Raw genomic sequence first — 26,706 nt, forward strand, 5'->3', positions numbered from 1 at the left:
GTTCTCATATTTTGCATTTCTTTGTTTTCCTCTTGCTAAATAATCACAAACTCCAAACATAATAAACATTTTGTCAAAATTCCTGCCAGAAAAGCATTCTTAAAATTACTAACAATGACACACAAATAAATAAATGCTCTTTTCTTGGTTTTATGGCTTTAGTTTAGCTACAAGTGAAAATAAAGGCTGGCGGAACTATAGAATCCTCCTAACTAATCTTGTTTTTAACTTCTCCTTTCCTGGCCTCTTATGCCTTCATCTCTGATGTTCCTGACATAGCAGTAGGAAAACTTGGTGAGCAAGGGGTGTTTGATGTCAGAATGAGTACTGGGATAGAAGGAGGGTAAGTAGTGCTCTAGATGGGATACTTGGAACAGCATGAATTAAACTTTTATGTCTGGAGCTGAAAAAGGCAAATTTAAGCACCGTGAATAAAATTTCAGTATGATACCTGGAGTGAGGCCATTTAGAGCACTTAAAACTGTGCATAGACAGGTCACAAAGTAATGGAAATGACTCAGCCATGAAGGAGTGTTTTGTTTATTTTTGCATGCTGCAGAGACCTTGCAGTGATCCTCTTTAAACTGGGCAAGCACTGTGATGATGACAGGTTGGTATTGCAGATTAAAGTATGATTTCAAATTGATGAGCAGAGCTGCCCAGCTTCTATTTTTGGTTGTGCACAGACTCTTCCTCTGCACGGACACAACTTGGTACAATTTGATCACAAACCAGTTCGAGGAACTGACTGGGCTAATAAGAACTCATTTAGGTGGGAAGGAGACATTTTTCAAACAAACTAATTGTCCCAGAATGGTTCATTGGGGAGCTGCTGGTTTCCAGGGCAGGGACTGACTATGTCAGCCAGTCAGCAGAGAAAATGGATGGCAAGCTGCAGCCTGAGCTCTCAGCATCCTGCCTGGCTGGTGTATAGGGGTTTCAAGCTGTTCTCATTTAATTTGCTTCATGTTTGATGCTTCTTGGATTTGATGTACCAGATGAAGTGTGTTTCAACAATAGAGAAGATGAAGTGTGTTTCAACAATAGAGAATTACTTACAGTTGTTTTAGGGCTATTTAAATCTTAAAAAAGCTATTTAACAGATTCGCTGCAGCAAAATAGTACTGGGAGAGCACAAACAATATAGAAGCCTGCTAAAAAGTGTTTGCAAAACTTTTCAAGGCATTTGAAGTACTGCCATTTAAGTGAAATGTCACAAGGATTATTTGCAACCTTTGAGTACTTCATATACAATGTGTAAAAATACCTGATGGGAGGGAATGAAGAGGGAGCCAAATTCTTCTCAGTGGTGCCCACGGGCAGGACAAGAGGCAGTGGCACAAACTGAAACACATGAAATTCCATCTGAACACAAGAAAACACTTCTTCCTGTGAGGGTGGTGACACAACTTGCTCAGAGAGGCCATGGAATCTCCATCTGTGGAAACACTGAAAACCCAGCCAGACACGCTCCTGGGCAACCTGCTGTAACTGACCCTGCTTGGGCAGTGTGGGTTGGACTAGCTGATCTCAAGACATCCCTTTCAACCTAACCCATTCTGTGAAAATACTAAAAAGCTATGTAGTTTTGAGGAAAGGGATCTGTCTTGCTGAAGTGTTAATACAGTGTCATAAGTGTGTAAATAGAGAGTCTCCTGTAAATAGAGAGCTGTAACAGTGGGTGAGATTTATTTAGTATTAACAACTTCAGATAAGAGAAATCTATACGGCCTTACAGGAGATATCTGTATGCTTAGCTTAGCAATGTATTTGAAAAGAGGTACACTAATTTTACTTTGTTTTATTATACATACATTAAGAAAAATATTTGTAATTTCCCAGTGCATAACATACTAAGCAGCTTCTAAATCAACACATTAAGGAAGATGAGTGGTGCCAAACCACTGTAAAGGGTAGTAAGTATTTTTTTTTACTTATTTATTAAGCCTTTTAAAAGTTATGTTGAAGTATGCTGCTATACTTTTTGTATAGCAGCCAAACAAACAAACAAAGCAAAGTTGCTAGCATTCTTTACATATTTCTCTAATGCTGAAACTGGGATGTCTTATTTCCCTCACTAATTTATTTTGGATACTTCATGCAGCTTTCCTTTTGTATAACTGCATTTTATTCTACAAGGACATGTCAAAAAGAAAACATTTATTGGTATATTCAGAAGTTCACGTTCAGCTTGTACAGTTTTGCACCTGAACATAACTGCAACAGAATGTAACATGTCAAAAAAAGCTGAAGGCTAACAGGTCAGTTATCCACCAATTGTGAAGAAAAAATTGTGCTTAACCGAGAACTACAAAGCTGGATGCGATCCACGATGATACTTCCTCTGGCCTGTTGCCTTCACCAAGTCAGCTTTTTTCACTGATTCTCTTGAGACTTGAGTTCCAGTCCAGATAGGTTGCTCATGTGGTGTCCACCATGCATTCCCATCTTTCTTAAAAGATTTTCTTAAAAGCCCTTCTTTGATCAGGATAAAGTCACATCTGGTCAGATGACAGGGTGCCCAGGATACATCTACAACAACAGCTTTTGATCTGATTGCAGCAGCCCACTTCAAGTAACTCTGTCTTTCAAATGCCTCTCATATATGCTCTGTAGCATATAAAACACTTACATAAAAATTAAAAACCACTAGTGAAAAATACACAGCTTGTTCCTTTTACATTTAGGAAAGAAAATGGCCTCTTTCTCCTCAGTAACAGAGGTTTATGGGTGCAGTAGCACTCTTCTCACATAATGAGATAGAAGGATTTGGAGATTTCTGTACTCTGCATGCATTCTGTAGCCTCGTCCCACTTCCATTCTGACATGGTGAAATACAGAAAAATTTTTAGAATAAGACCAGCATATTTTTTTTTGCTTGAAATCTGCTGATGCCTCCCTCTTATATAGAAAAAAGCTACTGCAACCAAAGGGCATTTGGAATTTTTTCTTCTTCCTGGAGCCTGCTCACAAAAAGCTGAGCTTTCTCAAATTTGCCAGAGACGAAGATTTGATCCTTTCATAAAATATCAATTATTGAAAAGTATGTACAATTGCAATGAACCAGGTAAAGTAATAATACACAAGCCTTTTCATAAGATGTGTGAAGGGCCTTTTCTTTCTTTTATGGTAAGAAGGAATTATGGTAGCAGCTGCTATTATTAGCATTTATCTGGAGCCATGGTGGTTTGAAGGGTCAAAATGGGGGGGTTTGAAGTTTTTCTGTTAGCAGCAGAACACTTCTGTGGTAAGAAAATATGGTTATTATTAAATTTATTTCCATTTCTGTATTGCTATGGATAGGTTATTTTTGGCAGGTTCAAGTTGTAGTCCGCGTAGCTGTTTCCCCAAATTATATCCCAAGAAGCTAATGATTTCTTGAGATTAATAAAATATGTCAACCCTTGAAATCTGTCAGTAGTCATTCTACAAATGTGTTCTTAATTCCTGCTAATCCACCACATTTTAAAAAATATAAAAAATAATTTTTAGACTCCACCTCTCCTTGCATTACTGTTACTGAGTGATCGTGTTAAAAAACAGTATCAACTGAGCAAACATAGCCTGCTTTATTATATACTTAATTTTGCTAGAATTTGACATCATCTTTCCTTAATGCTTTTTTTCAGAGGAACAGAATCATAACAGGATGTGTAAGACTTGTTCTTGCTATATCTGGAAACGCTTGGTTTTATGTGATTTTAAAACAATTTAAAAGATGTTATAATCAGAAAATGGATTACACAGTAGATAAGGCATGTTTATTTTGTAGTAAAAATGTATCCAAATTATTGCTGTATTTACAGCATTGATGTATACATTCTTTCCCACTGTAGATCTGAACAACTCTACTAAATCTTTTTTCCCTATGGAATATTTGAAGTTAAAAGAAAATTTTCAAAAATCAAATTCTGCAAAATGGCCTTTACCAAGCTGCAAGAAAGCCTTCAGAGTTTTTGAAGGTAAGTTTTTTCATTTTTTCCTAAACTTCACTCAGTCTTGAGTATCACATTTGAACATGAACCTCTAGCTCTAACACATGCCGTAGAAAATCAGAGATGGATATTGAAGTAGAGCTGAGTTAAATTCTCCTGGGTGACTCATATAAAGACTATCTGTGTGTATACCTTTTTATTTATTCTTAAATCTTTAATTTTGTGCACACCATTAGGATAATTGTATGTAGCTTCCAGTTTGGAAAAAATTGTGTCTGCATAATGGAATAAAGAAAATTACTGGAAAATGTTTAAGTTGGATCACTGAAATGTAGGATTCACTGTTTACCCATGTTTCCCTGTTTTCAGTCTAGTGACCTTTCTTCACCAGGTTTCATCAATGTTTACCTACATACTTACTTTCTGTAGTGCTGAGTCTTGCTAGCAGATATATTTTTTCTGTTTCTAAGAACAAAATAGATTCTAAAAGTATATGGAAAAAATAAAACAGAACATCCTTTTTATATTCCTTTTGTGAGTCTCCACAGACCTTTCTACAAGTAAAAGTTGATAAATTCTGGTACTCCACTTCTAAAACTGTGTCATGCAAAGTCATGATTTGACACTGAAATGCTCCTACCTATGAAAAATTAGCAACTTGAGATGTTTGAGGTATTAATTAATTAATTGATTAGTTAATTAATATTGATCATCTTTGGTATTATTCAGAGGGGAAGCTGTTGGCAGGAAAAACAATGAGTATTTCTTTTCTCTATCAGCCACTAATGTAGTGTTATTGATGCAGAGCTTATTGGTCTGCTGTAATACATTACCGTATGTATATGACATAGTTCATACATGTTCCATAGTGTCATATGAATTGTGTCTTTTGTAAGTATGAAAAACTACCACGCTGAGCTTTGTACAAACATAAATAATTAAAAATAAAAGGAAGATCTGGAGAGGTCATACAGCTTCAGTATCGTGCTGCCTGAAAACTGGGAATGTCATTCCACAAATGTAATTCAGAATGCTGGATTTACATGTCTCCAAAGGATAGCCTAAAAGTCCCACACCATGTGGGAGCACGATTTGATCTAATTAATAGGTGACCAAACCACATAGCTGTCTGAAACTTTGTCTTTGCCTTCTTAAATACAAGTGTCACTGCCCTGTCTCTCTCTTCTGAATTTTTATTTGACTAAAAGCTCCTGCACGGTTTGTGTCAGTTCAAAATGCAAGTGTATAGTATTTTCTTCCTGGATGGTATTTTTGGGCTTACATCTAAGTTTTGCTTGGCAACATCTAAAGTTCCATATTTGATTTTCCTAGCTTTGTTTATGTTCCGTGCCTCAGGAGGCTCCCAGGGACTTCACAGGTGTAGAAGACTGAGCATACTGGCAGCAGCAGCCTTCTTACACTATAATAGATGCCTTCACAAATGCAAAACAATATCGCTGAGAGTGTACAGGAAAAGATGGTACTTAGATTAATTTTTGTTTAATTAGGAAGATAACAGCCTAATAACATTTTAGAATTGCAGGAAGCAAAGTGCAAAGATTAGGAAGAACAGAGTAAATACATGAGTAGAGTGACTGGAGTGAAAAAGGATATGATTACAGTGCTTAGAAAGCAATGAAAACATGCAGCTTTGAACATGAGAATAACTGGCCCTTTGCAAGACAATACTGCATTGTCAAGGAAGAAATTCTGTGGCCCTGTTAGAAATGTATATGCTTCGTTGTCTAGTTCATGTCCAGCAGATTCAGTGGTCACTGAGAGTCTAGTAGCTCTTTTCAAACTTCATATGATTCCAGTTTTCCATATGACAAAACTTCTTGCACAATATTAATACTCTGGACATAAAAACATTGAATTTTCAACAGTAAACTACTCATTAGAGATGCTAGGTCTGATTTTATCAGACCTCAGAATTAGATTGGGATGCAAGGAGAGAAAGATGGCTGTTGAAAAGCCTAGATTATGTAGTTGATTTATAAGTTTGAACTAATTTAGACTTTCTGAATGTTGTAGGACTGCTAGATAAAATGAAACATTTTCTCTTTTTCCTTTTTTGCCTGAAGTGATTCACTGAGCCAGATTTGGTAATTAATATCTGAGTTTTCTTTCATATGAGGAACGTAAAACTATCTTCTCACTAAAAACAATGCCAAACTTTTGTAGCTTTTGAGGTTTTGTACAAAAAGTAAGAGACTGCAGCACTATAGCACTTTTGTGCTTCAGGGCAGATGCAAGTTGCTCCAGAATAGCTTGTCCTTATAATGCATTGCATTTTCTTCCAATTATAATTATTAACAGAATTCCCATTTGTTTCATAAATATTGCATAGGGCATTGCTTTCTATATGGTATGCTCTATTTGGTCAAGGATAGGTTAATGGCAAAATGCTACTCAAGAATGAAAGCCGATCTTCTCTTACCATTCAGATTTGTAATATATATGAAAGTTAAGAAGCTAGGTTTAAATATTCCTCTAAAATGAGAAATGAGCTAAACAAAGATATTACTTTTGTTACTGTTTTCAGTGTTGGTAACTTTTAAAAAATGTAATTGCACAGTAGAAATAGCATCTCAAATAATGATTTCCCTAAATAGACTTAAAAATAATTAAATAGTGTAGTTTGAGTAGGACAGTTAAATAGCAAATGTGCTCAATTGGATCCTGTTACCATATATTTATAGTTTAATAACTTCGTAAGTGTAGCCTTTGCATGCCATTAAATGGGAGTTGCATTCTTTAACCACAGTCACAAAAAGTTCACAAATTAAGAGTAAGTCTCCAAAAGTAATTTGAGACCAAAAATGTGGACTAAAAGAAGTGATACAGATAATTTAAATTGAAAATAACGATACTTAATTTGAGTGACTGTGGTGTAGTCAAGTGCAGGAATTATAAAAAAACAGACTGTGACATTTAGTGCACTGGTCCTAAAAGGATTATTTGAAAAGCGTTTGCATAAATCTGAGACAGAAGTACATTGAAGAGACCAGATAGAGTAATCAAGATAGTGATGGTAATGTAAAAGGGTGCTGACTGACTGCTTATAGAGAAAGGTTGTAGCTACACCTGAAGATAAGTACATAGCTGGGCATTCAGAATGGAGGGGAGGGGGGTGATGAAACCTCTGAGTTACAGCCCTTGGTGACTATTTCAAGATATAATTATTCCCAGGCTAATAGGAAATCCTTCCAACTGTTTTTATGCTAACTTTATTATTTAAAATATGATGAGTAAATTGGAAGTGGAAAAGCCTATTTAGAAATAGAGTAATTCTTTTTATCTGTTTTTTTTTAAAAAAAAGCTTAATCTAGAAAACATTCCCCCAGTGCTGCATCCAGTGAAAACTGTGCTGGTTCTTTACTGATCTCATCTGTTTAGTGACTTAATAAAAAGCTATTGACTTCTGCATCAGTCAAGGATTACAAGAAACTGTTTTCAATGCCTGCTAATACTAGTGGCAATTCCCACCACCTCAGTGGGTCACATCTGCCATGTCCTTTTAGGTAATCATTCTCTAGAGAAAAGGGTGTGCAATCTCCTACCTATTTTTTTAAAAAAAGAAATGTTATGAAAGCTTTTAGTAATATCTGTCGATACATTTTTGTATCTCTGTCTTTGAAATCAGGGTGTAACACTTTAAAATCTGCTTTCCTGATTCCATATTCTTGTTACCATGATTTCAGTTAGATAGGCAAAGGAAGGAAGTTAGTAGCTGTCAAAATTTACTATGAAAAATTACCTCAATTAGGTTTTAATATCATACTTTTCTGTTTAAAAAAGAAGAAAAAAAGTAATGCTGTTTTTCAAGTTTCTGATGTGGTGATCTGCTGAGAAGAGAAACAAGATAGATGTTAACTGAAAATAGAAGGTGCAGCAATGATATTAGCTAGAAAGAGTAATAAGTCTCTCAGAATAATCTTTATATTGAGCTAATTTTTCCAAGTCTTACTATTCCATCCTTCCTCATTGCACTTCCCCCCCCCCCCCCCCCCCCCAGTTAATTTCCTTATTTCTTTGTTTTAAGTTGTTTGTTCCTTTGTTGTACTACTCATGACTGCAGTAGTGGAACCATGCAATGCTGCTTCACCAAAAGGCTTTCCTTTTTAAGCCAGGATCCATCTGATTCTTCAGTATTGCTTGTGGAATCACAAAAAGCTAATTTGCACACATACATTTCTCTCAAGATGCATTTACAGTCTATAGTCTTCACAGTAAGTGAATTTCTGCCTCAAGGAGACACATGTTACTGGGAGGTGTTGTCTTTGAGCATCTGTTATGCCTATAGTACACTAAGACGGAAAACACAGAATCCAAGCACTGCTGGTTGAGTTTGTCTTAGGTCAGCTGGACTGATGGCAACTTTTTCATTTTACTGATTTGTCAGAACTTGGACTCTAACATTTGCACCCATTTTCTTTGCCCCTAAGTCCTTACATCACTGGTAAGAAACACAAGACTGGTTTCTTGGTTCCAAGGTCCCACTTGGGTCCCATGGCGAGTAGCCTTCAAGCCTTCATTTTTCCACCTCACCAAGCAGAAGTGAATCTGAAAGATAAAATAATATAGAAGGGGAACTTCAAGGTACAAAGGTCGGTGCTACAGATATGTCTTAAGCTTCAGCGTGCTAGCCCTGCCACTTTCTGTCCCTGCTGTTTTGCCAACAGTGTTAGTACAAAGCATTGTGTAGTTATCAATAGCCGCCTTTATCTTTTAATCTGTTTTGCAGAGGCTGTTCTTTAGAGACTTCTTCAGAGCCACAGTCCCATTGGAAAAGATATTTCATAGCATTTTCCCAGTCCTAAAAACTGCATCCAGAGCTAGCCTGTGTAGGGGAGTGATATACCTCTCAGAAATCATGGCCACTCAGTTGTTTCTATTGGTTCATCAGTGCATTGAAGGGAATTAAATTCTAGGTAATCTGTATGTGTCATCAGGATTGCTTGTTTCCATTTAACCATGATACTATAAGAGTGCTGTACTAGGAATATTGATAGCTATAATTATGCAACACCAAGGATTGTGATAGAATAACCATGGTCAACAAGCACATTGAAGCTTTTCCCTGTGTATTTCTTGATATGTCCCTGAATGAATGTTAGATTGGCATATTTACTTCTGCTTGGTGAACAAAGTGTTCACACTGGCCAGTAAGACAAACCAAAATCATTTTAGACCTCTAAGGCAGCCATGGTCCCACAGCTTCACTGGAGGGACACAGATGAACTTGTAGGGCAGTTAGAGGTATTGCATCTTTCACCCTGCAGACTGCAAATTCCAAAAGTCTTTTAAGAACGTTTTTTTTCTGAAGATGCTTGAAAAACAGCTGTGTTAAGGATAAGAGGGAACATCCTCTCATCCATTAATAGCTGTTTGAAAGATACAAACAAAGGATGGAAATAAATAATTCATTTTTTCTCACCGGAGGGACATTAGCAGTCTGGTCCATATGGGTATATGGTACAGTTTGTACTATCCAGCATATTTGTCACAGAAATGTAGGTGATAACATTTGCTTACAGTACTGAAATATTGGGGATATAAAAATGAAAGCAAAGAGCAAGCAGTGACAGAAGACTGTCATGGTGCTGAGTGATCCTCAGCAATGTTTAAATCATTCTCCTTTCATCACAGAAGGAGGTAGTAAACTGGAAGGGTGCAAAGAAGATAAATAAAATCATCAGTTTTAAATTACTTCCTGATGAGGAATGTGTAAACAGACTAGGACGCTTCAGCCAAAACAGGAAATGACTAAAGAAGGAGGATGATAGAGGTAATTAAAATCATGGGAGGCATGGCAGAAGTGAATGGGCTGCTGTTATTCGCTGTCTCATAATGTCCTGCTAAAGGACATTAAATAAAATTATAATTACCCCAGAGCATGGTTTCAAATAATGGCAGATTTTTGGAAGAAAAATGGAGTAAAGTGTATTTAACTCAAAGATAACACGTTTGCCTGTAGAGATCCATGAACTGCAAGTCCTGGGACCTGAGAGAATACCACGAAAATACTGCAATATGCTTGCCCTTTTCTTAAGTTCTTTCCTTGCCATTCACGAATTCCTCATTGTTTGGCTTTGTCAGTGGAGGAATGATATGGTAGGAAGAAGACCTTCAGCCTACTCTTAGTATCCCTGTTCTTATGAGATATCCTACAATTTGATGACAATCAAATAAGATTGTATAAATATTTATTATTTGACCTCTATAAAGACAATGGAGAGCAATATGTAATCCAAGTTAAACCAGCCTAGGTAAACTTTGAATTAGTAGCTTTTTGAAGTGGTTCGTTACAGAATCTGTTTAAAGCATAATATAGCTCTTGGTCTTAAATTTTGTGTTTTCTGTAAGATCCTGCTGAAACTAGCTCAGGTTATGACAGGTCTCTGTGAACAAGTGGAAGCAAAAATGCCTTCCATCTTCATCACTGGCAGGAATTAGCATGTATCTTCCTGTGCATTTTGGTGAAAGTCGGGAATGATCCTTGCCAGCTACGCCAAACAGAATAGCAGAAAGATTGTGGCCACTGAGTAATGACCAGTAAAACTGGTTATATTCCTAATGGGCTGTGAACTGATTATGTTTAGTAAAGACTGTGTCAGACATGCTTCCCCAGCACACTCCCCCAGTCCTCTTGGCAAAATGCGCTGCATAGGAGAGCAGTTTGTACTGAAGTAGCCCGCTAAGAGTCTCAACTCAGCTGTTGTAAACATATCTTGCCTTGAAAGTTAAGTTTGCCTGGTATTCAATCTTTTGGTTTGATGCCTCATAGAAATCCCATTTACTGTAAGAAAACGAAGAATTTTTGGCTGGGAATAGATTGTAGAGATACCATTGGCTTCATCACTATCAATGAGTTAATAGAGAAGAAAGTAGGATGAACATGTACATTGTCTCTGCTACCTAACATGCCTGTGATTTCTGTTTTGTACATCTGTACCAGTGACACAGATAGATCCACACCATTCCAAAATCTGGACATGAGCATGGGTTAAGTTTGATCCTAGATCACTTACTGGGTAGAAAACTCCTAAGATTTCTGAAGGAATGTGTACTTGCGTAGCATAATTATAAAAAGTGAGGCAACATTTTTGGGGCAAGGCAAAGTTTTGGAGACCCCTAAAAGTGAAAACAAAACTTGAAATTTTGATTTGGTGAAGGACAAAAGAATCATGAGAGAACTTAAGGTGACATGTGAGAATAATAAGAAAGAAAAGGTGATTGTAGTTTTCAGAGCCAGATTAAGCATACCTTCTCAAAGAAGCAAGAGATGAGCAAACAGCAGACTAAGGTGAGGAGACTTTTGATTAATATCTTAGCTGAATAGATAAAGATGGATGTTTGAAATGGTGTCAGAAAAAGTCAGAGATAACCATTACAGTTTTAATGAGGGATTAAAGGATTTTTTTAACAGTTCATAAATATATTTTTTAGATTTTAAATAGCTTACTTCTTGAGAACTCTTCAAGTAACTTTCCTTGGTGCATTTTTTTTTAACATATATGAGTGCTTTTCAGCAGCTTCCAAAAAACTGTTTAAGTATTGTCAGCACCAGAAAACTTTCTGTTCAGAAAAACTGTGCCAGCTTTCTCAAGATGTGTTCTTGTGCTTTGTGTTTTTCATTCTCTGGAGGATTTAATATATATTTTGTTTGCTCAGATGGGAAGTAGGAATTTTGGGGGTTGACATTAGCTAAAGCTGAATATGAATTTGTTCAAAGACAGTAGTATGGGTCCAAGATAGGTCATTCACCCGTTTTTCTGGAGCAATTAAGGGAGGCATGTTGTCAGACAGCTAGATCTGCAAATAAACTTAAATGCTTTGTGTAGATATACACGGCCTTGTCTTACAGAGGGGTGTGGTGAGGCACTGGCATGCCTACCTCGTGTATTCCCTCTGACCTTTGCTGTCAGACTGACCCTGTCTTAAGACAAGTAGAGCCAATTCATTAATTTATTTTAACGAAAGTATTTGCATTACTGTTCTTACAGTGTTCCAGTAAAGTTGGCTTAAAACATCAAAGTCTTAAGCACTGAAAGAACTGTGGACAGCAACGTGTAACAAAACTTTGCAAAGTTTTTGTTAAATGACTTTAACAAAATGTAGCAATTGTGCAAGTCAAGAAATAAGCATCTAAAGACAATTAAGCAGTATGCCAAGTAGCATTCACACTAGAGGCAAGCATCAGTATGAAATCCTTTCTAATGTTATTTTATACTTACTCACTCATCTGGAGCTACCTTTAAGCCTATCTATGAATATCAATAGCATATTTTATGTATTTTATACAGTAGCAGTCCTAACAACCGGAGCCTAAAGGGTTGTAAGTAATTAGAGAGGAGTTCTGGGGAAGAATGAACCTAGAGGGAGGTGATGCCATTATAGTAATATGACATAAAAGGTTAAAGGCTGTTATGATGATAATTTAGCAAGGGTTGCTGACAGCTGAAATATAGTATGTGATCAGCTGGGGAGATGACAAATGTAAAGAAAACATAAACTTGTAACATGATTTTTAGAAATGTTCAGTGATAAAAAGTAGGAACAACAGAAGAGAGTGCTGATAATGAATAGAGTTCAAGACCATGATGAGTAAAAGATTTAGTAAAGAGAGAGTGGAAGAGAAATAGAAAATATATTAAAAATTAATAAGAAAGTTCATAGAGTCAGAATATTTTGCATACTTTTAAAAATTAATTTTTTATATAGGTTATTGGTGCACATACCATGGAAAGTTAAATACATCATGTTGCTGTTTGAAATTCCCTGCTTTTCATTGTCTGCACTGTCATGGCAAGGAGTGAAGCTGTCCACAAGTTAAATTCACTGTTAAGATACAGTTTTTCTACATGCAAATGTGAACAAAACTGATTACAAATCCCTACTTCAAGACAAATGTATGAAAATTACCATAACTATATGTCATCAATATACATGTAGAAAACCTACCTTTAAAATTAAAAGAAGACATTTGATGGTTTTGAATGTGTGCAGACTGTGAATTTAGATCCATGACATGCTCTTATAGGGAGACCATGCAACTTCATTTCTTGCTGTCAGTCATCAAGACTATATGGACTGCAGTCAGAACAGGTGTGGTGAAGGGGAGGGCGGTTAAAGAAGCCAGTTTTCTTTCAAATATATATTTGATAGTCAATATAATTCATTGAAATTCAAATAAATTTCATTTATTCACAGAGCTAGTTTGCACCCTGAAAAAGAAGGACGTGAATTCCAATTACTGTATATTATTTTTATTTCATGACCAGTAATTGAATTCTGAAATAAAGTGGTTTGAAAGTATGAGAGTAGATTTTGCTATAAATATTTTTTAAAAACTGTTGTATGATGTCCTGCCTGTTTGGTACTTAGTATGTTATGGTTTAGGGAAAGAAAGAAAAAGCAAAGAAATAATTCACTCAGTTACTTTAAAAAAAAATCTGCTTGCAGACTGGCTATCAAAATTCCTTCATGGCTTCCGCAGTCAAATGACTTTTATATTGTGAAATGTGAGATTAATTACTCCTGTTCTAGTATGCATCCCAGCACTTAAACTAGCCAATTAGCTTCTTTTTCTGAGTATTGATATTTATAGAACAATCACATATGTTTGGACAGAGTATGTTTTCTAAGTTCATTCTGCCCTCCCATGGTCCTCTTGCTTCTTGATTCATTTATTTCCAGGGAAATAAACAGCCCAAAATCAAACCCACAAGTTGTTCTAGTTTTGCTTTGAATTTATGAGAGAGGCTGGGCACAGTAGTTTTTAAATATTTCTCATAAAGTCGGTAAATAGATTTCATATTTAATAAATAAGCAACAATGCTAGCTATGCAAAATAATGTACAATGTGTATGTGTGCATTGATTTATGGATTTTGACATTCATTTTTAAATCTTTCTCTTGTTTTCTCTTTCAGTAACATGATTCTTTGATATATTAGCTAGCTTTATGGTTTGTGTTTTAATCAGTAAAAGCTGAATTATTAGCCTACAAAATAGCAAGAGGTAACTGCTTTCACACATTTTTATTTGGTTATTTACTTAATATTCAGAATGTTATTGTTAATTTATGGTAGCAGCACTATATTTATGTTTCAGAATTCAAACAAATGGTGGGAACATGCAAAAAACTTCATTTAGAAGTAGTTCTTCCTGAAATACAATGAGCTGTATTTTCATGGAAAAAAATCTCATTTCCTGTACAGACTAAAACCGTCAGATCTTTTTGTCAAGTGTAAATATTTGTAATTTTGAATGAATAAAATTCACAGTATTTCACAGAGGAAAAAGGCTTGAATGAGAAATTGTCTCCTTTCTGTCCTGAAGGCCTTAAAGGTGATAATTGCAGTGATTAACAATAAATTGTCCAAAGAAATGCTGAATTCAAGTACAGCTTTTATGCACTGATGTGTAGTATATAACCTTAAATCTTGGGTTTATTTTGATTACATACCTCTGTGGAAAAAGTCAGAGAATCCTACAGAAAAGAGGAATAGATGATCATATTTAGAATCTTGAAAAAAATATGGAAAGTTAGAGCAATATGAAATAAATATTTGTCAAAACTGTAACTGCTAGAAGAACTTCTATGGATTATTTTGGGTTGGTTTTGGTTTTTTTTTCAGTGATTTCTGGTTCATTTGCGTATTTTCACTTCCCAGATCCATGTAGGATTTATTAGTTTTTAAGAGAGTAGAGGTGATTCTTAGAAATAAGTGCCAATAGTTATGTTGATACTGATGGGTGAGAAGCAGCGTTTGCCTGGTAGTTGATTCTGTAGGGCTGTGGCTTTTATAAGGTTTTTGCTTCAACAGATGAAATAAATGTATGCCAGTTAGTGGCACTACCACGTTTTGGGATTTCCGCATAGTTTAGTCTGTAGCGTGATGTTCTTTTTCTTATGTCAAATGCCTTATGGAAGTCACAAAACAAAAAGTAATTTGTAACGGGAGTGAACAGTGGTTCCTAACCACTGTTATAAAAAGGAGTGCCCCTTATGCAATCAGATCTTGTGTCCTATATGAAAGGCTTCAGGACATGGCTTTTTCAGATTTTCACAGTAATCAGTTGCTTTTCTAGACCCTTTGCAAGCAACATTCTTCGGCATCTTGAAAAGCAATTACTGTGTGTCCCCTGCTAAATTGCCTGCATGCTGCTAATTTGTTCAGGTGCAGAAGAACTGTATTGTATGCATAGTGAGTTCAATAAATAGCACTTTATGCACATGCAAATAACTTAACAGCTTAAACAGAATTTACCTCTTGGGACTGTCGCAGATTTCAACATTTAAACCAAAAGCCCTGCAGAAGTCCTACAGCTAGCAAGACAGTCATCACAGTGAATATAAAAATGGTTTCAGATAAGGATTACGTCCGGTCTCAGTACATTTTACATCCAGGTTTTCTAAAGCCTAACTGCTAGCAGAAAGGAGGACTTGGATTTTGGGGATAGAAAAGGAATGCAGAGATGTTTAGACCATCATGTAAATTTAGTCACACATGGGTATAAGGTGCTGACAGCTCATGAGAGCCCACAGATGAAATCAGAAGGGCAAAAGCAGAGAAGTGTTCAAAGAGAGCAGAGAGGAAATGAGAGGAAGGTAGGAGTAGGATAGCGAGGGAGGTTTGGGAAGATGATTGGACTTGACAGCGAGAAAGGCCTTGAAAGGTGGTGGAAGAAGTTTTAACGTGGGAAAGCTGGAGATTCTGGTGTGCATCCTGGGACAAGAGGAGTTTGGAATTTGAGGGCTCTCTCTAGAAAAGAAAGAGATTTTGACTTCTGATAAAATCAGTGTGTGGAGCTGAAATATCTGAGATGGGAGGATAGGGAGGTTCAAGCTTTTCATGCAGGAGGAGGAGAAAAGATAAAACTTTGGATCTGACAGGATGTTAGTTGGGTTGAATGGCCTTGCTTTGGGAATTTGAGTTTGCCGGAGAGATTGAGACTGAGTTGGAGCTTGGGTGGGACACAAGATCTGAAGTCAATAGTATGTGCTGGCAGGCATTCACACAGGGTAAGTGCCTCATAAACTTCTCTAGTACTATACGCTTTTTGCTTTGTTGGAAATACAGGTCTCATAGCTCATTTTAAATAGCAAATCTTGCAATCTAGCTATTATATTAGCATAACTAGAATGTGATGTGCATGTTGTGCATATGGGAGAAGGCTGGTGTTTATGCAAGAAGTTTGGGATGATACCTTGTTTGTGAAAGCAGTGTAGAAACACTCTATCCTTGAAAAAAAGTACAGAATGCTGGGAAATTCTGGCCCATTTCTCCACACTATCATCAGGTCTGCAGATGACAAGAAATTGGAGGACCAGTTGGTAGATTCAGTGGTGGGGCTGCCATTCAGAGAGACCAAGACAGGCTGGAGAAATGGGCTGAAACACTAAAGCAGGTGCTCCAGCAGATTAAGTCCCTTATTAATCATACTAAATTATTCAATTCACTGATGATAGTAAATAAGGACTCAATATCTAACAGTTCTCTTGGTCAGTGACCTCGAGGAGGGAACAGAATGCACTCATATGAGGTCTGCAGAGGGCAATAAACTGATGGACAAGTTGGTAGACTCAGCAGCAGGGCTGCTGTTCAGAGAGACCTAGACAAACTGCAGAAATGTGCTGAAAAGAACCTTGTGAAATTCAACAAGGACAAATGCTGAGTCTTGCACCTGGGAAGGAAGAGCCCCTGGCTGTGAGACAGGTTGGGCACTGAAAGCCTGGGGAGCAGCTCTCTGTAAAGGACCTGGGGGTCCTGATGGAGAGCAAGCTGCTTATGAGCTGGCAGTGTGCCCTGGCAGCAAAGAAGGCCAGCAGCATCCTGGGCTTTATGAACAGGAGCGTGATGTATGAACAGCAGTAAATGAGGGAAGTTTGTCTCCCCTGCTACTGAGCAGACCACATCTGAAATAACTGCAGTTTTGCCCCACCTCAATACAGGAAAGAAGGCAGTAAATTGGAGCAGGTTTAGCAGAGGGACATTAGGATGCTCAGGCACCTGGAGCACTTGACCTGTGAGGAGAGGCTGAGGGAACTGGCTTGTTCAATCTGGAGGAGGGTAGGCTTTGGAGAGGATCACCAGGCAGCCTTTACCATACCTATAAGGAGACCACCAAGAGGACAGACCAGCTGTTCACAGTGGTGCGTGGCAGGAGGATGAGCAATAACAGGCATGAGAGGTTCAGACTGCAAGTAAGAAAAACACTTTCACTGTGTGGGGACAGACAAGTGGTGGAGCAGTTGCCCACAGAGGCTGTGCAATCTCCATAATACATAATATTCACTATGATGAGCTGTAAATTAGCTATTGTCACTTAAGAAAAGAGATGTGGGCAATACTTTGATTAGTTTTCTGAACACATTCAATGCACAGCCATCACCAGAAGGTAAGCAGGAATGATTAGGATCATAATAAAATGGAAAACGTTATGTCATTATCTAGATTTGTGGTGATCCCATATCTCCAGTTTTGCGTATAATTTTAGATGACATCATCACAAAGAAGGGTAAGTCAGGATGAAGCATAATGTGGAAGGGAAGATCAGAAGTATGGAAGCTTTTCCATACAAAGGGAATTTACAAGTTTTTTGTTTGTAAAGGATATAACAGAAGACAGATACAAGAGGTCTGTAAAATTATGAATGTCATAAAGATGTTTTAGGAAAGATTGTTTGCCGTATCTCAGTGGTATTCTTGCATTAGCAGTTATATCAGCCACAATAGATAGAGCACAACAATTGGTGCTAAGGGTCAGGTGTCCACATTTGCATTTTAGGGAATGGAGCAACTTACTTCCAATAACAGGGCTGAGTGCCAGTTTGTGGTTCAGGCATATTACTGGAACACATCAGATTCTTGGAGCTCATCTTCTGGTTTAGTTTCGCCTGAAAGGAAATTGATTTATTTGCTTTAGAACAGCTCCACGGGGGACACGAAGAGCAGTAAGTGGAGGGCATATGAGATCTGGTTCAAAAGTACGCAGAGACACATATAAGGAAAGAAAATCCTATCAGTGCTGTTTTAATGCATTGTTCTGATTACAGCTTCCATAGCATTGGGGTCCTAAGCTACTGGTTGCTGCAGGGGCATATATAGGAAGATGTCAGTCTGCACTTGCCTTTTTTCTTACACGCTTTCTGTAGCTTTATCTGCTGCAGCTCATAATCAGAAGAGACTGCATCAAAATGACCTTGGTACATCTGATTACCTAAGAACACTTGTTCTTAGGTAAGCTAATTTTACAAGAGCACTTCTAATGTACACGGTTATTATAGCTAGCATATTATTCATTTGGGCGCATTTTTAGAGTACAGATTTTTCATCTTCTGTCTTATATTATTTAGTCATAGCAAAATGAGGTCAGTCGATTTGTAAAATGGGAAGAATATTTAGAATTGTTTGTAGTCTTATTTTCAGCATTGCCAGTACCTGAACAAAAGGTTGCAAAACTTCAGCAGGGACATGTGCAACAGATGTGCCTATTGATGCTCTAGCAAAAATTCTTTTTGATTTGCGCACTTTGGTGGGTGTAAAAGTGCAATTTGCACACAACATTATATTTGTTTTCTAGTAAAGGGTTTCCAGTAACAGTTTGCCGGACTCTGGTGGCACTGTGCATGCATATTCATGTGATTTGAGTGGAAGTTCTTGTTCAGAGTATAGCAAAACAGGCACGCACAAAACAGTTGAATAAAATATATGTTCTAACAAATACATGCCTGTGTAGAAATTTTGTAAGTACTGTATTGATCAAATAAGATAGGGTTTCTTTTGAAAAATTGAGTGAATAGATTAGAAGTGATTTGAAGCTCCCTCATCTTTTCTGTTTCATAATTTAAACCCCTACTCCATGTTGCTGTACAGTTTTTGAGGAACTCTATAGTTCTTAGTATTTATCTGCAGGTGGCTAGAATCAGATGCAGAGACATGGCTTATTTCCATTCTAGCTGGAGAGACAGACATCTGAAGGTATTTTTCATGGCAGAATTTAAGACAATGCTCACAGTATGGGTCACAGAGTGTGTAGCAACCTTTGTGCACGATCATACAGAGTTTCTAAATCCAATTCTTGGTTTCAGTACTATACGCAAGTTTATTTGGTAATATACTTCAGGGAAAAAGTTGTTTTTCTTCATTAGCATCTTTCAAGTCATAGAATTCAGTTTACATAGTAGTTGTACTATTGACATTTTCAGCTGAAGCTTATTTTATTTACAAATGATGAAAAAGAGACTACTTCAGCAACGGAATTGAAATCTATTCCACATAACTGGCTGTCAACTTTCAATAGCTTTACTCGCACTCAGAGAAGCCATAGGGATTACACACGGTGTATAATAACCAGTTCCTAATTGTATACATATCTTTATATACATAATATATAATACAGCACCAACAATTTTTCTGTGGTTTTCTGTAGCAAGAGCAGTCAGAGAATAGCCAGTTTTCTATACTGAAACTGCTCATTTTGAATGTAGAATGATTACATTACAAAGTCAAATCTGTGATAAACTCCATGCATGTTTGCTTAAGGTGCATTGCTCAGACATACAAAACAAGACTATTACTTGTCCAAATCCTCTAGAAGGTGAGGGCTACCATTCCAAAACTAATGTAGCTACATTTTTGCATAATTCCCTGATGATCCTTGTTGATCCAAGACCAGCTTCTAGCGTTTTGTGTTATTTTTACTTTAGGTACAGAAATAAATAAAAAGAAAGCACAGATAGCGGTCTTGACCAAGACCCTCCAGAGAGGGTAATGTACACTAAAATTCATGTGTAAAAGGCAAAATGAATGATACAGCATTACTGATAAAATTTAATGACATTTGCTAATTGCATTTGCAAATTACATTTAAAAAGCAACATAAAACTATATTGCTATTTGACAATAATGTTTAGAAAGTGTTAGAAAAGAAATTAAGAAAAATACAGGTTTGAAATTGAAGTAAGTTGTTAAATGAGCATTTTTCAAGCAAGTTACATCTTGGCAGAAAGACATTTAAAGAAGACGAACATTTTTCAGAATTCTGTTACTGATGTTGTTTTCCAGTAATCAAAGATAATATTTTAAATTAATGCCATTTTAAATTAACACAATCTAAAGCATAACATAAAGAACAAGGAGGTCTATATCATGCTTTAAACAGATCTTCAGGATCTTTAAGCAGATATTTAGCTCATGCACTTGCATAAAATTTTGTGGTATTATAATAAAACTTTAAAAGTAAATACCTGGAATTTTTTACCTATTTTTTCCCCTGCAGTCAGTATAGCATATTTAGCTTGGGGCAAATCTTATCCCACTTGGAGTCACTGAAAATATTCATAAAACCTCATCACTCTTTTGACCAGATTAAGATTTCATAGTCTCCAAAATAAGATAAATTGTTAGAGAGATCCTGATGTATACAGATATAGCAACTTAGTATTTATACATGACAAACAAATATACAAACAAATTGTTGTGAAAAAATAAAAAAGAAAAAAGAAAAAAAAAGAAAAAAAGAAAAAAAGAAAAAAAAAAAGAAATGCAAAGATATCATGATGTCTAACCATGAGTGATTCTCCAAAGGAAGAATTTCTGTGTCTCAGTAGTCTAGTCAAATTTCTAAATAAAGCAGTCATTAACTGAATACAGGAGGACCCGTTTGCCTGTGTAATTGAGAGCCAAAAAGTCTCTGATTAACTGTTTTGAAAAGGATACCAAAAAGAGAGAATACTTTCATTTGAAAGGCATGGAAACAATTGTGCTATAAAAGTTCTGAGCAAAACAGTAATTCAGGAAAAACAAAGAAATAGTCAATAGCCACCACTGAAAAGGAAAAATATTGTAGTTCTAGAAAAGTCCTGTATTAGGATACTTTCAAAAAACACATTTCTCAATTATCTTTAATAAAGTCTGAAAATGCTAAAATTACAATTACTGGCATGTGAACACCAGTTATACACAATTATTTATATTAGTCGCAACCAGAAGACTGAGAAGCTTCAAGGAGTCTTAATCAAGCTGGACTAGAAGGCAACGCCGTAGTAGATTAAAACTGAGGAGTGCCCACTGAGACACACTGGTGTGTGGTCGTGCTCACTGAAGGAGACACGTCCTATCCAACTTGAGACTCCAACAGCCATGGTGTCAATGCAAGAGAGAAGAGTCTGGGCAGCTCAGCGAAGACCCGTTTTCCAAAATCAAAGAATGCATCATAAAGATTGAGAGTTACCTGAAAATGGAACAAAAATCCAGACCAGTACTACTGCATTCCCTTCTTGTCCTTTATCAGCATAGGACAGGACTCCAGCCTTTGCAGCGCAGCTTCTGGCCTCTTCCCTGCGCCACAGCCTGCTGTCTAACGCAGCTGCACAGACACTTCTCTAATCTCACGTGTGCAAGAACTATGCTCTGATAGTCCTTCTCTTACTACATGGAGAAGTCAGGGGGGAATGAAGAGGAAAAAACTTTTTGGCAGGACCCCACACTCAGGCCATTCTTGGAGTTGCAGTATTTCTACTTCCACTCAAAAGGCTGTGTTTCTATCTGCTTGTATATTTTAAAGGTACTGCCATCATACAAACAATAATTAAAAAAATTAATTTTAACCTGATATATATCATATACTAAATACTAATACATAATACTAAAGAAAGTAGGATTTATTTAGAAGAGTGTTTTAAAAAAAAAAATCAAATACTAGAAACAGGAGTTCAAATGTGTTTGAGCTGTTGAACTATGTGTGTACACATATGGGTGTGTCTCGATTGCTGAAGAATTCAGATAAGTAGACCTGAGGAATCCAGAGATTAATTACACAAGACATTAACTACAGTATAATATACATATTATATATCTGTATATATACAGAGCCTTTCACTTCTAGATCACTGAATCAAATTCAGTAAAAGAAGGCATGAGAAGTGTCCGTAGGCCTGGATAACTAGGCAGTTAGTGTTACTTTACTATAGTAGAGTGTGCCAAATCCAAACAAACAAATGTATTATTTTCCAGACATGGAATACAGAGTTACTTTTTAAATTTTTAAAAATCAAATCCACAGAGACCTGCATGTCCCACAAAGTGAGGAAACCTGTAGTGAGGTGTGAGATTTCCTGCTTCCATTTGTCATGTAAATAACTTGGGGAAGAATTTTTTTCTTTTTTTTTCCACTCAGTTTTGTTGCATTGATAAAGGTTTTTATCCCTCATCTGTTTTTCAGCAGGTTTTCAAAGACACTCCAATACTGTAACAAGGAGGCATTTCCCACATGCTGCTCACAGAATGGACTACATGGACTTTGAGGATGATAGCCGTGGATGGCGTTTTGATATGGACATGGTGATAATCTACATTTACTCTGTCAACTGGGTAATAGGATTTATTGTGTTCTGCTTTCTTTGTTATTTCTTTTTCCCTTTTTAGTCTGTAGTAACCACAGTTAAGGAAAACAGCAGTCACGAGCTACAATAATGTGAATAGAAAAAACTGAATAAGGCAAAATGTTTGTTTGATACTGCATTTTTATCATTCAGAATTGTAATAGACTTCATCCAGAATGCTGTGAGGCTATCTGATACTTTTGCTACGTATGACAAAGTACCTGGGTTTGGTTCCACATACAATGTGAATCCAGATTATGCTTCATTCAGTGGGAGTTTTGCCTTGGTTTTCGTGGGAACAGGATTTACCCCAATGTATGAAATAGTTACTCTGTAGAAATATGGAATCGTACTTGTTCTTAGGGGAGTTCTATGTACTACAACAGAATATGATCCATAGAGTCATTGTGGGGTTTGACTCTTATGTTAACACACTTCACTCACTCATTGGCGCTTCAATTCCTCATACATAAAAGCAGTAAAGATGCTTCCCATTTATAGTCAGATCTTTTGGGAACAGGAGATTGTAAGCAGTGCAGTGCTGCACAATGCATTATATAGACATTTGCGAGAGCTATTTCAGTGGTATAATCCAAATCCTGGAAAATTTTGACAATTGATCGACCTGTCAGCATTCTACTTTGGAGATGTGCTGTATTCAGTGCCTGAAATTTTGACCCTGTTAACCAAAAAGAGAAATACTGCAGTGTGCTGACAGTTCATATTTTCAGCAAATGGCAATCATAAAGAATCAACTAACAACCCCAAGTTCTGCACATTAAAGGGACTATTTTTGTGCGGATTCCCAGACTAGCACCGTACCTTTTTTTACCCATCCAGATGAGTCTGTCTGGATCCAGCAAGACACCTAATGAAAGGCAAGCAGCGGGCCTGCTGCCTTTGGTGCCACGAGACACTAAGCCCACTAAATACTGGAGAAAGAAGCATTCTTCAGTGTAAGAAATCAGTATCTTTATTAAATTGCTGTAACAATTTGAGGATACTCTCAAGTGTGGGCTCACCAGGACTATGTCTCCAGGGACCTCACATGTTGATTTGCACCTTTCATGTGAAACAATCCTAAAGCACTTTATAGTTATTCTGTATATAGATTGCTGAGTAAATAGCAAACTGCAGCCAGTTCAGCAATCACTCCATACTTGCTGCTTTACACAGTATTTTCAAATGAAAGTGAAAGAGCATCTATTATGTTATAAAAGAGTATTAGAAACTATTGTGAGAATCAGGTGCTGAAGAATGGTACAAAGTAGTTCAGGGGCTTATTTTTCAGGAAGGTATAAGGAAGTTTTTATTTCTAAGGGCATGAACCTGCCAAGTACGCTGTGGTTTCATCTAGAAAAGCATTTGAGTGTATGTATGTAGTCCCTCTGGTATCAGGATTTGTGTGGGAGACCTGTGGTTTTTCAGTAGGTGGTGTACTCCCCTGTTCTAGCAGAGAACAAGGAGAAATGTGTTGTGGAAGGTACCATCTGCCAAATGTGATGAAATAGAAGGAATTCAGGAGTTTTATTAAGCATGTGCTTACAGTTATTTACTGAAGCTGAGCCAGCATGGTCAGTCTTTTGTAGGCTATAAAGGGATCAGCACCAGAAACTTTCACTTAATCTGAAAAAGAGCAGTATATTGGCTACTAATATTTAGTTTTCTTACAGGCTGCATAAAATTATCTCTTTGAGAATATATGTGCAAAATTAAAATGTACAAGTCTAGCTACACTAATTGGACTAAGTAACTTTTGCCATCTTTTTTAATATATACAAATCTAAGAAGGTATAATAATTGAAATTCACCATCACCACATTTTCATGGTTGTGACAGAAATGCATTTTCTGTAATTACAGTACACCTAGTTACTTTGTCTCTACCTAAAAGTGATTGCCTCTATTACTGGTGGCATTAGGTATAATGTTTTAAAAGCTTTAACACTGTAGTAAAGCACTTGGTGAATTTCCCTCTTTATTAGGGGTTTTAGGTCATAGGCTCATGTCTTGCTACATGCAAATGTGTAGGTTTGTGTCCTCAAATATTATCAATTATTCAAAACGTTTTTCACATCTGTGTGAGGACTGGGATTCTAACTGCAATTTTTGACTTTCTCTCTAATCTTATTAATTTACTGCTCCGTCTCAGCAAAGAAAGGGACTGATGCACTTGTTAAGCCAAAATTGCTTCTACCTTTTGATCTCAGAAAATACTGAAATAAAAAGATGTCATGAAAAATGACTTTAACTTAGCTGACATAGTCTGAAGTTCCAGTAATAATGTAATTTAAAATTATTTAACCAGGATATCTGATAAAGCAATATCCTTGAGTAAATATTCCAAAATATATGGAAACATAAGAAATGTAGTATAGGTACTAACTAATAATATAAGAAAAAGTTACTTACATAATTTTTAATAGCATGTTACCATGGTTTTATTCTGAAAAAGACAACAAAGGAGAGTAAAAAAATCCAATGTAATATTGGCCCTTTTTGTACATTTACAGCAAGAATTGATGACTGAGGATGGCTGCATTTTCCTAAATCTAGTAGAAGTGACAATTTTGTACAGTATTTCTAACTATGTAACTGCCTTTTATCAAGGCCTAAACAATAAACTGTTTCTTGGGCTATATTGTTTAATTTTGTATTGGTTGTTATTAATTCCAGGGGACAATTAGTTTTAAAAGATTATAAATGTACATAATGAAGACTGTTGCAGCTCTGAGAGACATCCTTCATAGGGAAACACTTAAAAGGCATAGAGTGGAGGTATTTTTTTTTCCTTTATTGCTTTTTTTGAGATACATACTTTTGTAAAAATACAATAACAATTCAAATGCCCAAATTTGGTTTTCCTTCAAGCCTGTCTGTAAAATACAGTTGATATATGTGGGAGCAAGAGCAGGTTCTTTATAAGCAATTCTGTGGTTAAATTGATCCTGTTCTGCAAGCTTGTCTTTCTTATCTACAATAGTATTAAAATGTTTGCAATAAAGTTTGAGTTGTTTGTAATATTTTACAGTCATTTCACTAGATTTTGCTTGGTGGAATTAAATTTTAATATTTTTTTCAATCAGTGTCTTGTTTATTATCCTATCTATTCTGTTTCTGCTTGGGGTACAGCTAGGGTCTGTTGACTTTTTTACTACTGTGATTAACTCTTCTCATACTAGCAGCCTTTTATTTGTTTCAGTACTTGCCAGGAAATGGTCAGCTTTTATCAGAAGTCTTGGGGCAAGGTCGGAATCTTAACACATTCTGATAATGAAGTGCTGGTGCTGGTGCCGTTCGTCAGTACCGATTAACTGTTGCAGGCAACAGAAGCCCAGGAAAAGGCTAAGCTTGGCTGTGACAGGCAAAGGGGTTTTGTGCACACTCAGAACTTTCTTGCCTAGCAGTGGGTATGTTTGTAGCTCTCCTACCTGCCCAAGGCCCAGTCATCTTGCTTCTCTCACACAATTAAAAAAAAAAAAAATCCCAAGCAGTAGCTGCACAGGGAGTAGCTGCTGTGAAGCACAGTGGATTGTTTCACAGCTGTGTACCTGACCACAGAAACTGAGATCTAAGTTAAGCTTTTACCAGTACCCTGCATACACACCTGAAATATTTGCTGTACGTTAACAACAGCATTAGCACAGTTACTGATATTGGATGGAAAAGGATGGTGAAGAAGCTAGGTTTCTTTTGTCATTTTTAGAGAAAAGAAGTGCTGATAACATGAACTTCTAGGAGGAAGGTAGCTATTGTAGCTATCATGTGACAAGTAATTGTCTCGATGGTGTGTAGTGTGGCTTTTGTGGATATATTTTAATCATATGTTGTCCTTGGCAATCCTGACCACTTCATAACAGAGGATGCCCAGTCCCTTCTGGGGAATTCCAGGTCTGTACAATGGGAGTCACAGGCAGATGGAAAAGGTGAAGGTAGGACACTGGGAGCATTCTGCTGGTGTTTAGACCCACACCCAGGAGGATGCTAGGAGAAAGGAGGCAAAATACTCTGGATTGCTCTGGGCTAGATGTGGAGCAACCTTAGAGATACTCTTTATTTATCAAAAAGTGCTAAGACAGTAATAGCAGACAGCGAGGTGGATTTAAAACTGAATAGCTAAGCTCAGAGGGTTTTAATCAGTGGCAGAGAGTCTGCCTGGAGGCAAGTCACTAGTGATGTACCCCAGGGGTCAAAAATGGGTCCTGTCATGTACATCATCTCCATTAAAGATGTGGATGATGGAGCAGAGGATACTCTCAGCAACTTGCCGAAGACAAAACTGGAAGGAGTGGCTGATACATCAGAGGCTCATGTTGCCATCCAATGGGACCTGGACAGGCTCTAGAAATGGATGCCCCAGTATGTGCTGCAAGTCAC

The 26,706-nt window shown here is 36.9% G+C and overlaps 1 protein-coding gene across 2 annotated transcripts in view; it reads left to right on the forward strand.

Moving 5' to 3' along the window:
* The window catches only part of RNF180 (ring finger protein 180), a 79,278-nt gene extending 53,867 nt beyond the window's left edge, over positions 1 to 25,411 (forward strand). Inside the window, exons 6-7 of one of the 2 annotated variants that reach the window (XM_055699559.1) lie at positions 3,837 to 3,962; positions 22,171 to 25,411. In XM_055699559.1, coding sequence (XP_055555534.1) covers positions 3,837 to 3,962; positions 22,171 to 22,373 — 329 coding nt within the window. In that variant the 3' untranslated portion in view covers positions 22,374 to 25,411. The remainder of the gene's footprint in view (positions 1 to 3,836; positions 3,963 to 22,170) is intronic. The other variant, XM_055699560.1, reaches the window with a different exon arrangement.
* Positions 25,412 to 26,706: the final 1,295 nt, after the last annotated feature.

This window comes from Falco cherrug, chromosome Z (genome assembly GCF_023634085.1).
Source record: "Falco cherrug isolate bFalChe1 chromosome Z, bFalChe1.pri, whole genome shotgun sequence".
Classification (NCBI taxonomy): domain Eukaryota; kingdom Metazoa; phylum Chordata; class Aves; order Falconiformes; family Falconidae; genus Falco; species Falco cherrug.